The sequence below is a fragment of the Protopterus annectens genome, chromosome 7.part1, assembly GCF_019279795.1.
Source record: "Protopterus annectens isolate FY-2018-M chromosome 7.part1, PAN1.0, whole genome shotgun sequence".
Taxonomy (NCBI): Eukaryota; Metazoa; Chordata; order Ceratodontiformes; family Protopteridae; genus Protopterus; species Protopterus annectens.
Window position 1 is genome coordinate 300914259 of NC_056740.1, and position 14314 is coordinate 300928572.

The 14314-nt window shown below is 40.3% G+C and overlaps 1 protein-coding gene across 4 annotated transcripts in view; it reads left to right on the forward strand.

Annotated features, from left to right (window-relative positions):
• The window catches only part of LOC122807740 (laminin subunit beta-1-like), a 2263691-nt gene that overhangs the window by 1859917 nt on the left and 389460 nt on the right, over positions 1 to 14314 (forward strand). For all 4 annotated transcript variants that reach the window (XM_044078727.1, XM_044078725.1, XM_044078726.1 and 1 more), the window contains one exon: positions 10362 to 10569. In XM_044078727.1, the coding sequence (XP_043934662.1) occupies positions 10362 to 10569 (208 nt within the window). The remainder of the gene's footprint in view (positions 1 to 10361; positions 10570 to 14314) is intronic.

The window sequence follows — 14314 nt, forward strand, 5'->3', positions numbered from 1 at the left end:
ATAGTTCCTAGGGTCTGTAGTCATTCCTCCTCTGTGGAGAGGGATGACTGTAGCAGTGTGCCATTCGGTAGGGACAAAGCCTGATGTGAGGCTGTGATTGAACAGATCACACAGGTGAAGTGCCAGTTCACTCTGTAGTTCATGTAGAACACAGCCAGGGATATTGTCAGGTCCCATAGAAGCTGTATTCTTGGCCTTGGACAGTGCTGTTTTAACCTGTGCAGCAGTAATACTGGGTGCCTGGCAATCTACTGGCATTGTGATTGGTCCATTGGGAAGGGTAAAGTTGGCACTGAATCTGTCGGCCAGTATATTGGCAATATCTGTTGGCTTGGTATAGGAAGTACCATTGTGCAGTAGCTCAGAGCAAATCTGGGTATTGCTGTGGAGATTCTGTATGTAACTATAGAAGACCTTGTGGTTGTCTTTACTATCTGCAGCAATTCTATTTTCACAGCTAGCTTTAGAGGATTTGATGAGGGATCTCAACTTTTTGTTGAGGCTGATAAGGGAGTTTTTCCAGTCTTAGGACTTCACCTTATTCTGCATCAGTTTCCTCCTTCTGTTGTAGAGTTTATTTATGGCAGGGGACCACCAGATTGGCTTCCTTTTTTTTGGAGGAGAGCATCTTGGTTCTATTGGGTATGGCAAGATTCATGCACTTGTGTACGTATTCGTACAGTGCATTGGTGTATGATTCAGCGGTCATGCAACTATTCTCTATTTGCATGGGTGCCATGAAGTTAGCCACCTCAGTTTTTAGGAGCCCAAAGTTAGCTTTGGATACGTTTTTCATGGGGGTTACATTTGGAGGGGTGGATTTCCAAAGTGATTAGTTTGTGGTCGGATATAACCAGGGAGGAGTTGACTATTGATGTAGAGCAATGGTCGCCCATGTTAGTAATGACCAGGTCAAGGATGTTGCTACCTCTAGTGGGGGTAAGAATGAGCTGGTCCAGAGCATTGGAATTAATGAAATCCAGGAAACGTTGGGTAAGTGTATTGGTACATGAGTAGTTTTCCCAGTTAATGGAGGGGTAGTTGAAGTTGCCCAGTATGAGAGTGTTAGGTTGGACCCTAATATTCTCCAGAGTGCTTAGAAACATGGAGTGTGAGTCTTGGGACATGGTTTGGGACCTGTGGAAGCTATGACCTGAATCGCTGTCTTACCCAGTGTTAGCTGCACCTGAAGTATCTCTGATGCGTTATGTTGGGCTACCAGTCTGGAGGTGTGCGCATCCTTTATGAATATGGAAACACCACCACCTTTGGAGCTTCGGTCCAAGTTCTGGGGCCGAAAGGTGTGGAATGAGTTATAGACTGGTAGTGCAGGAGTGCTTTCGGCTGCTTTGAACCAGTCTCTGTTACAGCACAAATGTCTATGATTTAGACTTCTAGCATTGAGCAGCATGACCCTCAGATTGCATTTGTTTGTAGCTGTTATGGTGAGAATTTGGTCTTTGGAACACCGCCTAAAAAAGGTACTATAGGGGTGGCAAGAGCCTTGGCCAGTATCCGGAAGCCCATGGGTGACAGATGCAGGCCATCTCTGGCAAAGCATCGAGGTCTGTCAGTCATGTCATCCCAGGCAGACAGATACTGGATCCCTTTAGAATGACACCAGAAACTTAGGCAATTTTTGAAGTCAATCATTTTCTGCTTGTACTGTGGTATCATTCTGGGTGATGGTAGGATGCTGCTCAAGGCTAGGGTCATACCCACCTGGGTTACATAATCCGAGAGTGCCTCCATGTCTCTCTTCATGTAGTCCAGGGAGGTGCATCTCAGGTCATTCACACCCACATGTACAATGACAGAATCATATTTGTACCTGTTGTTGAGAGACCTGAGTGCATGCGTTATATGGCGGATCCTGGTACCTGACAGGCAGCTGACTGTTACTTTCTCCTTATTCAGCCTAGTGAGTGACACATCATTGTGCCTCAGTATCGAGTCACCTATGACTACTGTGCTGGGCATGCTGTTCTGCCTTAAGGGCTTTGGTTGAATGGCACACTATTTAGGAGAGTTATGTGTCTCGTGATTAGTGTTGTGTTGTGGTGGTCGAGTGTGTTTCTGCCTTGGAGGTCTCTGCTGTTTGGGTAGATTTTTATTGAGAGCCTCCATGAAGGTGGGTGTGTGGTTTGTGTTTCTATGTGAAGGCAGTGCTGGTGTGTGTTCTGGAGGGCTCTGTGTTCCATGTGGTGTGGGTCAAGTGTTGACCTTCTCCTCTTGACCAGCTATTCCGGTCTTGGAGAGTGCGTGGCTTCCAGTTTGGATATATAAGTGCATCTCTGGCAAGTCTGAGTGTTGTGAGGTAAGAGGAGAAGGCTGTCAGTGTACATGAGGCAGTTGCTACATTGCCTCTGGATGCCCAAATTCACCAGGTTAATAGGAGAAAGCACAGATAACTGACCTTTAGACATGCCTGGAGTTGTGGGCATTAATAGTAAGTACTGGAGCATTTTCCTTGTAGAACATTTGTGCTGGTAGCATTTTTGTGTGCTACAATAATTGCTACAACAAGTCTAGTAAAGTGCTTGAGTAATAACCTAGTAAAAGTGCAGGAGAGGAGAGAACTAGCAGATCTAAGGGAAAAATTGAAGAGCAGACTTAGGCACTGCTCAGAAGCTTACAAACAGTACTGGATACAGCAAATCTGTATCTGGACTAGACTAGTGACAGGAAAGGGGGAATACAAGTGCAAACATGGGCTTTTAAACCAGAAAGTTGAAAGAGATGGAAAAACTGCCCAAACGGCCAATAAACTACAATTTCAGGGCCTGAAACCACTCCTCTTGTGGTAGATAGGCTACCTAGTGCTTAACACTCCCACTGATAAGCTAGAAGGCTTCCCTCCAGCACAGAAAGGCTTGGGGGGGCTCAGAAGCTTACAGACAGTTCTGGATACAGCAAATCTGTATCTGAACTAGACTAGTTACAGGAAAGGTGGGAAACAAGTGCAAATGCAGGCTTTCAAACCAGAAAGTTGAAAGAGATGGAGAAAAACTGCCCAAACGGCCAATAAACTACAATTTCTGGGCCAGAAACCACTCCTCTTGTGGTAGATGGGCTACCTAGTGTCTGGATCATATTATCAGTTCTCTGCCTTACACTTCGGGCTAGCCACTGATCCATGAGTGTTCACAAAGTATGCAAACAACACAACAAAAATAAAAAACTAATAACTAATCGGACAAGGCAGGACACAAAGAAACTAGACGAGCAACATAAAAAGTCAATGTATTACAAGGGCGAACAAAAATTTTTACTTTCATAATTCTTACTGATAGTGATGTCAAGACAGATAACCTTGTCCTTATCCATGGTCATTGTAAATTTCAAAAATGAAGTAGTTAAATTCAAATAGTTGAAAAAATCAGTCAACCTTTTTTCACTATCCTTCCAAAACAGGACGGTGTTGTCCAGGTATCTACCATAAAGGCCCCAATATTCCTTAAATTGAGAGCTTAGTTCAAACAGATCTTCCCATTGGGCCAAAACTATATTAACAAAAATAGGGGCACATCTCGCACCCATTGTCACTCCCTTGACTTGCTTGAAAATTAGATTTTTAAAAATCAAAAAAATGTGTTTCAGAACCAACTCCATGCAAGCTCTGATGGTAATAATACTAGTGTGGTCCAGATCTGAATTGCTACATAAATAGTCATAGAACCACTCTAAACCTTGTTGGTGGGAGATCACAGAAAGTAGGTCACACACATCGCTGATGACCATTAATAGCTGTTGTTCTTATAACTCATTGGAGACCTTGGATAAAAAATCCCATAAGTCTTTATACAAGTAGGGATGATGGACCAGGACATTCTTAAATTTGTGGTTAATGAAACTAGCAATGGGAAAAGTCTTGGAGGCCTTACCATCCACAATTGGATGCAGTGGAGGGTTGGTGAAACTTTTATGAATTTTTGGAATCCCAAAAATGGTGGGGATCCGGGGGGTGAGGCACTTGTAAAAATTCAAGCTCCTCTAAAGAAATTTGGCCGTTAAACAACATTTCTTCCAGTGATAAATTAATGTTACAGTAAGCAATGTTGAACTCATTTCTAGAAAGTTCATCATAAGTGTCACCATATAAAATAGAAAACATCCTATTGATGTAATCATTGGAGTCTATGACCACAATACCCCCACCCATATTTGGTTTCATAACCCTGATATCTTTGTTCCAAATAATAATATGTAGCAATTGTTTTTCATTAGATGTTAAATTCACGTCACAGTCTCCCCTGTGCTTTTCCAACAGTAATGAACTTATATCACGCTCGCATAGTTTTTCAAACAATTACACTGTGGGGTGAGTAGAGGGATTAAAAATATTTGGTCTGTTTAATACTGAGCTAGTAGGAACAGTGAGGGAATCATTATTACCCTTAAAAAAGAACCCAAGGTTCAATTTTCTAGCAAAAAGTTTTAACTGGATAATGGTTTCCTCAATGTTAGCATGTCTAGCAGGTACAAAATTAAGACCCTTCTCTAATAAATCATCCCACTCAGTATTAATGCTAACCTGGCACAAATTAAAGATCTTGAAGTCACCCATGTTATATGCAACAGAGCACACCTGATCAGTTGTATCAACAACATCCTCAGCTAATCCCTGTTGTAATGAACCCTCAATGTCCCTCTCACTCTCCCTCTCTGCAGGGGTGGGTGATGGTAAAACCCATAAGTCGTGTCCCCTTATGCTCTTACCCTCTGATTCATTAATCTCTCTGATCTCCTCGGGGGGGGGGGTCACTAAAGGGATAGAGTTGTAAACAGAATTTTGTCCAACACCAGTACTAGTCACATAATTATTTTCCTCACATTCTTCAATAAACCATGATTGCTGTTGTCCTAAAGGATGGTCAGGGTAAGCCTGCCTGTTATCATAATCATTTTTGTCTTTTTTTTTTTTTTTTTTCTTTACTTTTAGTTCTAAAGTGCTTCTATCCACAAAACTGACAGCTACTTTAAAATCCTTTATCTTGTTAGCAAACAACAAATCCGACCGTATACAACAGTCGACTCTGTTAATTTCAATGTTTAGAAATGATGATTTTTTTCTTATTGTCAGATATAAGTACCTTTAAAAGTTCACATGCATGTCTGTTAAATAATGTCAGGAGCTCTCAGTGCAATGGTGAATCCTTGGCCAAACCGGTCAGATATTTCCACATCTGCAATCCCTTAGGAATGTGCTCACGTCTCAAGGATTCACTCAGGTAGCAGTTCTTCAACTGTATTTTTTTTTATATTTATAAACTAAATCACGGAAAGAATTAATCTATTCGTCCAGTGTTCCCCCGCTGTACACTTCCACAGGACAGATCCATTCTAAGCGACTCCAACAGAGAATTGAGCAGGAAAGTCATCAGAGACTCCACAACCCTCCTGATTGGAGGAAGGGACTGGCTGGCTATACAAATTTAAACAGCCAGCCACAAAATCACAGAGTTGGTTGTCCCTTTATGCAGGAGTAATAAAGGAAACATCGGAACCCTGAGAACAGTCACCAGTATTCCATGAAACATTTGTAACTTCATTTTTGTTAATTAAACCTGAAACCCTTTGAGCAAAATCGTGAACCAAGGTGTAAAGAGATCCAATTGAGGCCAAAACTTCCTGGTAGCTAATATGCTAGAGGTTGCCATTTCTTTCATCCTCTTCCATGCCAATATTAAACCAAGCAAACAACACAATAAAAATAAAAACTAATAACTAAGTGGGCAAGGCAATACCCTAAGAAACCAGCTGACCAACATAAAAGGTCAGTTTATTACAAGGACAAACAAAAAGTTTTACTTTCATAGTTCTTACTGATAGTGACATCAAGATAGTTGAACTTGTCCTTATCCATGGTCATTGTAAATTTCAAAAATGAAGTAGTTAAATTCAAATAGTTGAAAAAAATCAGTCAACCTTTCTTCATTATCATTCCAAAACAGGGCAGTGTCATCCTGGTATCTAATGTAAAGGGCCCATTATTCCTGAAATTGAGAGCTTAGAAAAAAAAGATCTTCCCATTGGGCCAAAACTATATTAGCAAAATCAGGAGCACATCTCACACCCATTGCCACTCCCTTGACCTGCTTGAAAATTTGATTTTCAAAAATCAAAAAATTGTGTTCCAGAACTAACTCTATGCAAGCTCTGATGGTAAGAAAGTATCATACTTCTGTGATATTCCATTGCAGGTTACAAAGTATCCACATTTTTCCATATTTAAACAACTTGCTTGTCTTTGAAGAGTCTTTTTCAAAGTTCTAGGAATGTCTCACTTGGATGATAGCTCTCCTACACAGTATGGGATCCCAAGAGAACATTCAAATGTCTTTTTTGATTCCATTGCACAGGATTGTTGTCCTGGGTTGTCTGCTCGACACTTCAGTACAAACAGCATTCCTTCCACAGAAAAAAAATGGATCTATATTTAGATCTATTTAAAGGGTTTTCCACTCAGACTTCAGTTGCTAAGAGGGAATTACCTCAGGATTCTGGGTCTCATGGTATCTGTGATTCTTATGGTACCCATGGCAAGACTCCACAAGAGAAAAATACAATGGTATCTGAAGTCTCTTTAGTCCCATCACCCATTGTCTTTTGAGATTACATTTCTGGGATTTGTCAAAAGAGAAATTACCTGGTGGAGATATTAAGTATCCCTGAATCCAGGTCTCCCCTCCTGCTCCAAAGCAGTCAGTCACCACAGATGCCTTGGACTTTGCCTGGGGAGCAGGGACAGGGAGGATAAAAGTACAAAGTATCTGGGACAACAGACACAAGCACTTAAATGTAAAAGGAATGCTTGCTGCTAACAAGGCACTCAACTCTCTGAATCACCTTTAGTCTAAAGGGCCCTTTTCAAGTTGTTACAGACAACACCACAGTGATGTAGTGCATAAATAAGCATGGGGGAACCGGTCTTACCCCATATGCAGACTAGCCACATTAGCTTAGGATATAGCTTTAGTGTCACTCTACAGGCCTATATTCTGTCAGAGAACAACTGTGTGGCAGACAAGCTGAGCAGGCCAAAGGCAGACCCTCATGAATGAAAACTAGATCAAGGGGGTCTTCCAAAACCTGATCAATTTGTGGGGAGTTCCTGAAGCAGACCTTTTTGGCTCCTCTCTGGACAATCATCAGGAAAGTTTCTCTTCTAGGACTCCATTCAAGAAGGCCTGGAAGGCAGATGCCTTTTCTTTTCCCTTAACAGGAATGTTTTTGTATGCTTTTCCACTATTTTAACTGATATCCACAATCTTCTGAAGGTTCATATGAAATCCCCCAAGATCATTGAGGTGACTTCCTTCTGGCCCAGGCAACAACAGTCCTCCCTTCTTTTGGAATTGTCCAGAGGCAATTATCCCAAGCTTTCTCATAGGCTGAATCTCCTCACAAAGAACAGGGGTTTTTGATGCATTCTGACCCCAAACAACTTCAGCTGACAGCCTGGATGATAAGGTCTTATTTACTGAGGGCGTGCAGCAGATACTAATGGAGGCTAGAAAGACTCCTACTAGAAAATCATATATTAGCAAATTGAAAAGTTTTTTTTTTTATTATTATTATTTGGTGCCAACAACGCCTGGTGCTAGCACCCATTCAGGGCTAGCATTTATTTGGTTTTGCAATATTTTTGTGAGTTACTCTACTATGGCCTGTTTAACTCCTCAATCAAGGTTCATTTGTCAGCTATTTCAGCATGTCTGCCCATGGATCCTCCTCTTTCAAACCATTCTCATCTCAAAATGTTTTGAAATGTGTATTGTATAAGAGACCTCCAAGAAAACCAGTAGCTTCTCCTTGGAATCTTAATTTTGTGTTAGAGATACTAACACTTGCTCCAGTTGAACCAGCTAATCTAGCCGACCTGAGGTTCTTATTATAGAAAAGAGTTTTACTGGTTGCATTGACCTCTGCAGGAAGAAGTATCTATTTTGTAAGCTCTTATGGTGTCAACCTCATCTCATTTTTCACAGAAACAGATTTTTTAAGAACAAATCATTCTTTTATGCCTATAGTCATTTTCATATTTACTTTAATCAGACCTATCCCTTTCTCTGTTTTCTTCCCTCAACCCAAAAATGAAGGAGAAAAGATACTTCATACCTGAGATATTCACAGACAACTCAGGTACTATCTTGACAGAACAAAATCTTTCAGATCTTCCAATCAGTTGTTCATTTCTTGTGAAGGTAAGAAGGGACAACTTGTGTCAAAGTAGAGTATTTCTAAATAGTTATCCCAGGCTGTAACCTTTTGTTATTCCCAACACAATGAAACTATTCCAGGCAGGGTCAAGGCACACACTACCAGGGCCTTGGTTTCATCTATGGCTTTTTGCAAAGGCATGAACTTGAAGTATTCTAGAAGCAGCAAGTGTGTCCTCTGTACATACTTTTACAAAGAATTACAAGCTAGATAGCTTTTTCATGTCTAGATCAGACTTTGCTAGGCCCATTCTCTAAGGGCTTCTGGGCCCTTCTCTTTCCATCACCCCAATATAGTTAACTATGGTAATCTATCCATATAATGTAGGCTACTGCAGCAGTGATCAATATGAAGAACATAGTACAGTTGTTTAAGTAAACTTACTATAACAGTAGATGTTTGAATGATCACTGCTACAGTATCCACTCCCTCCCTCCATCACCGCTGTTTTATATTGTGTTGTTTTTATGCCAGGGTGTGGCTATTTGATTTTTCTTATTCCTATAAATATCCCCTCAGGGCTCAGCCTCCCTCTCTCTGTTGGCATGAAAGCTCTGAAGAGACTGGTGCACAAACCTGTCTTTTTAGTTATCTTAGCTCGAGCTGACTAACAGGGCACATGGAATGTGTCCTGAAGTTATGGAAGATGGCCAGCTGTTATAGTCTATGCAGGATGTTCCTTACTCCAGAATCATTAGAACATTGTGAAGCACTTCTTTAGAACACTAGTGCCAGTATCTTATTTTTTAGATTGTGGCATTAAAAGCATGCATCAGACCAATAAGAACTTTTGTCAGACTTTTCTTGTGACTATTCTAGATGAACACAGTGAGTCGTTGTTTTTTTCCACGCAGGGTAAGTTTGCAGTCTATTATTTTGATTTCTCTTCAAATGCTACGTGGAATGGTAGAGCTCTAGTCTCAAACTACCCAAAAGGGATACGTTTTTCTAATCATACGTAGCAATGATTTTGACAACAAATACTAATCTCCTAAATTGGGACAGCACATCTAGTGTGTCTTACAAGAAATGTGACATGGACCCAGATTCAAAAGATACTTCGGATCAACATTCTGGAGCCGATATAGACTTAGGCCTGTGTTTAGAGAGATAAAGCCCTTTTTGTGACCCATATAAACTGAGATCTGATAGAGGCACAGGCTTTAGAAGGGCCTAAGCAGGGGAAGGATGTGACTGAGTGTCCAACAGCAGTTCAGACGTCCTGGGTGCAGGAGGAGTGGTTCCAGTCAGCTGATCAACAAAAGCAGGCAGAAGCTTACAAGCACCAGAAACAGCCAGGCCTAGGGAAATGGGTTTGGCACTACTGAACTAGTGATGGTAGCCCTCATTAGAATGAGGATGGAAGGACACATATAGAGAGGGCATTATAGCTCCACAGGGGTGAGGGTACAACCTAAAAGAAACACCCACATTGCTGGCATCATTAAATCAAGGCAATTCAAGTGCAAACTGTAAAATCACTGTTGTAAAAAAAGCAGATCCTTGTGAGCTGTCTTTATACACCTTATTTCTGTCATGAAGATGGCGGGAGCTATCGCTCTGTGAGTGAAGATAGGCTATGCATTCATTACAAAATGGTGCGAGTTGCTACATGAATGATACTCATTTGTGTAAATGTTATATTATATTATTTAGGCCATGTCTGAAAGTCATTTGCATTATCCACATAGTTATGGGTGTCTGTGAGGTTTATATCTCTAAGTCTGTAGTCAAATTCTCTGAAGTCTGAATAAACTTCTCAAGGAACTATGATCGTTGTCAATGCAGAATATCTCTAATAGTTAGTGCTGGATTATAGCTGATACCACTACGTGACCCCTTTTTTACTAGGCTATACAGCCTGGTTACCAAACGTTGCATGGTTCAAAAGCATGTCCTGGTAGGATTCTTCTAAAGTACTTCTTGTCCTATTCATAAATACCTAGTGACCAAATAAATGCGAGTTCTACACAAAGTCCAACTCGGGGATCCTGGAGTTGGACTTTGTGTAGATCTCACATTTATTTGGTTACTAGTGTTTTGTGAGATTTCTCTCCTTTTGCTTTATGGTTCTTTACTATTCATAAATCCCACCATGTACTTCTCTCACACTATATTTCCTGCTTTTACCTTTTCAGAGGAAGGAGCTGATCCAGAAAGCATTGAGTTGGTAGCCAGAAAGGTTCTGAACATATCTCTGCCATACAATGCCAAGGATGTGGAGAAGATTGCTAAAGAGATTAAGGATGCTATCGGAAATCTGAACACTGTGGACCAGATTCTGAAGGACACTGCAACTCATTTAACAACAGCAAAGGACCACTTGGATGGAGCTACCAAAGCACAGTAAGACTATCTCTTTTGTTTATTTTTGCTCAGACATTTCTGTGCATCCTCTTACCACATGTGAACTACTGACCTTGCCATGTGAAAATAAACAACAGCCCTTAGTGACCATGCTCATTAACGGTTATAACAGAATGCATTTCTGCCAGGACTGTAGCAGGAATCAATACATATTTCAAGAGGGTTGATTGTGTAAATGTCTTAAAAGTGTTCATAGTATTTCACCCGAAGCACGTAAAAGTCATATTCAGCAGGTAGATTCAGTGTTCTATATTTGTAATACTGCTATGGGCCAGCATGTTATTATTGCAAAAATTCAGTGAAATTTATTTCTTATATGCAGCATGCTTACAAAGTAAGATGGATTTATGTGGTTGTAAAATTAGAACTATGTATGTCTGTAGCAGTTTGAAATGTATGATAACATGTTACTTTCCGTTATTATTTTTCCACAGTTTCAGATTACAAGCTAAGTAAATTATCATTGTTATGACAGCATCCTGAAATGATGCCCAGACCAGGGGAAATGTATTACAGTTTCCAGCATATAACACTTCAAATGCATCCATGCATAATGATTTCATAAAACAATTTATTCAATGCACCATACTTCTGCAAGTACAGGAAATATAGGCTACTGTGTTTCTTTCAGTTATATTTTATTTTCAGATATTCATTTTCAGAATTTTCCAAATGCTGTCAGTATAACATCCAGCCAGGCATTTTCTGACAACACTTGAGCCTCTTCTGGCAACCAATGGGTAAGGCTGTGAAGCAAATTCTGGACAGGATACAGGTCTCCCACAGAATGCACACACACACACACACACACACACACACACACACACACACACACACACACACACACACACACACACACACACACACACACACACATTCACATGTAGCACCAAAATCTATGACAGACTGGAAGATTGCTATTAAATCTGCTATATGCTTTTGAGGGTGAAACTGGAGCTTCTGGGGAAGCCCCACAAAGACACAAGGGAAATGTACAGACTGTCTTCACAGAAAGTACTCCAGCTGAAAATTAAAATTAGGCTGGAAAACTGTTTAAGGTGATGTTACAGAGTTACCCAGTTTCAGTATACAGAACTAGTTAAAATGCAGAAAGACTGTGCAACTATTCCAAAAATATGCAAATAACAGCAATTATTTTAATATCAAAATATGAGGATTTCTGGAGAAATTGCAGAACATGAATCGTCCTTCAAAGTTTCTTTATATCCGCCTCAACCGTTCATTATCTCTCTGATCCCTTTTGAACCATTAAGTAATGGAATCAAATGGTTTCCTAAATGGAGAATTCCACATAAGCAGCACTCTGCACTGTTATAAATAGTTCTTCCCCATGTCTCCAGTCTACAAATACACCATCTATTCATACTCTCTTCTACCCACAGCCTTTCTGCGTAGTCTTCCATCATCCATTTTTCTTTTTGTCAAATATATGCATATCTTACACCTATTATTGCTTTTCTTTTTCATACTTACCTGATTTAGCAAGACCCACACCTTATCGGTTGCCTTTCCTTAGACTCTCTGCAGCAGGTTAACATTGTTTAATGAATATCTTGCCTGCAGACTGGATGCACCCATCAGTGGAGGTCTTATCTATTATTCTGTACAATGAGATTATTATTTCAACTTCTGTGAAATTAGTGCCTCTACCAGTGGGCCCATTCTTTCAGTTAACATCGTCTCCTGCCTTTTCACATTGTTTGAAAAGATTAATTTTGTGTGATGCCAAAAATGCCTCCTCTTCTTCTCTCTTTCTAAGCTGAACTTCCCTTCCAAAAAAGTGTCCATTTGAGACCCTCCAAGTGCCTTGTATTCCATCTGTTTGCATTAAATTCCAGCTGCCATGCTTTTGACATTGCTATTGACTCATCTGGATTCTTTTGGATTGTCAGCTTTTTTATCTGTTTCTTAGACGGGGCAGACCAGCCTGGCACAAGTACCTCCTGTGAGGAGTCTGAGGAGTGATCTGAGATCACTGTTCTTGTTAAGTGGTTACCTCTTACTCATACACTACATAAGGAGAAGCTTAGGGAATCAAATACAGGACAACAGGATGGAGCTTATTAGGAGCTCATAGCTTTAACCATCTGCTCACTATGTCAGTGCTACCTCCATCTCTGTGTTGTTTATAAACAAGCACACAAAATATTGTATTGGACCTTCTACACACAGTAGAGACACCATGACAAGTTATTACGGAGCACAATTGGTCAGTGGTCTAAAAGACGAGCTTCTTCTGACCAGAATTATGTGCTGACTGCTGGTTACTCAGCTACCCACACCTTTTGTCAGCTTCATCACTATATTTCCTGTACTTCCAGTCAACATACTGACGAGTTTTCATTGATATACATTTTCCAAAGGCCTTAGAACCTAAGCAATGCTTACGCAGGTCATCATTTCTCAGTTACAGTAATGTATTAAATATGTTTAACAGGACTTGTACCAAAAAGCCATGGCTGTCAGAGTTCTGTATGTTTTCTCCCAAAAGGCCATGCTAGACAACTCTATCAAATCCCTACAACAAGGATTGAGCTAACTGGCTTGCAGTTACCTGATCCCTTCTTAACTTTCCCCTTTGCACAGATGCAAGGCTGGTCATATCTCTGGGTCAGTGTGACCTACCCCTTCATGCGTGCATGAGAAAAAATTTGTAAATAAAGCTTGTCAAGCTTTTTAGGAACCCTGTGGAACAACACATATAGAGCCAAAACTTTGCCTTCTACAACATCCACATAATAGGTCAAATTCCAAAAGATTCACTGAAGTTGGTTGAATGTGCTGAGTTCTATGTGAATTTTACAAATTTTGCAGAAAAATGGGTAATATGGTAATGATTAATAATACAGAAAGAGTAACTCAGCATAATGCAACAGGAAAAACAGTCAGTAACTTTGTTGCAATGGTATGATTGTCCAGAGATTGCATGTGTAACAAGGAATGCCATAAGAAAATGAGTGTACTCGCAGGGCATGTGTAAGAGATGTACACAAAAGTGTCTATAGTCTGCCAGTATGCCATATATGCCTAGTCATATCAGCAATGGGTTAACAGAACATAAAAAAAACAATTGCAAACATTCCCTGTAGACTACACACATCTGCAATATACTGCGGATTTTTTTGTAAGCTACACAAAAATCATTAACAAATATAGTTACTATGTAATATGCTGAATCCATCAGAATCTTCAAAAAATGCATAAAAAAAATTTAGATATGGTGATATGGCATATAGGGCCATATTGCCAGACGTAACTATAGCTAACAACAGAAGGGCACAGGATGCACAGGGGAACACACACACACATAATAGACACACCCCTTAAAATAAAGAGATAGAAAAGTAGATGAAGGGTGAGGGTACAGAAGAGGGGCACACATAATGGAAGAGTGACTAGGAAGGTCAGAGGGAAAGTCAGAAAGGCATGAGTAATATTACTGGTCCCTTTTTTATTTGTTAGAGATAAGAAGGATTGGCAAAGTGTTGGAAGATAGAAGAGGAGAAAAGGGTGGTTAGGAAACATATAACAAATACCACACCAGAGTACATACAAAGGTAGGTAACTTATAACAGCAGTTTATGTTACACAGACAGCATAATCATATGGACTGCACAAGAGGGGTCACAGGAAGTGAAAAAACAGGGTAGGGATGCAACCCGAACATGGTTCACAACACTGAAAAACATAAGGTAATTCCCCA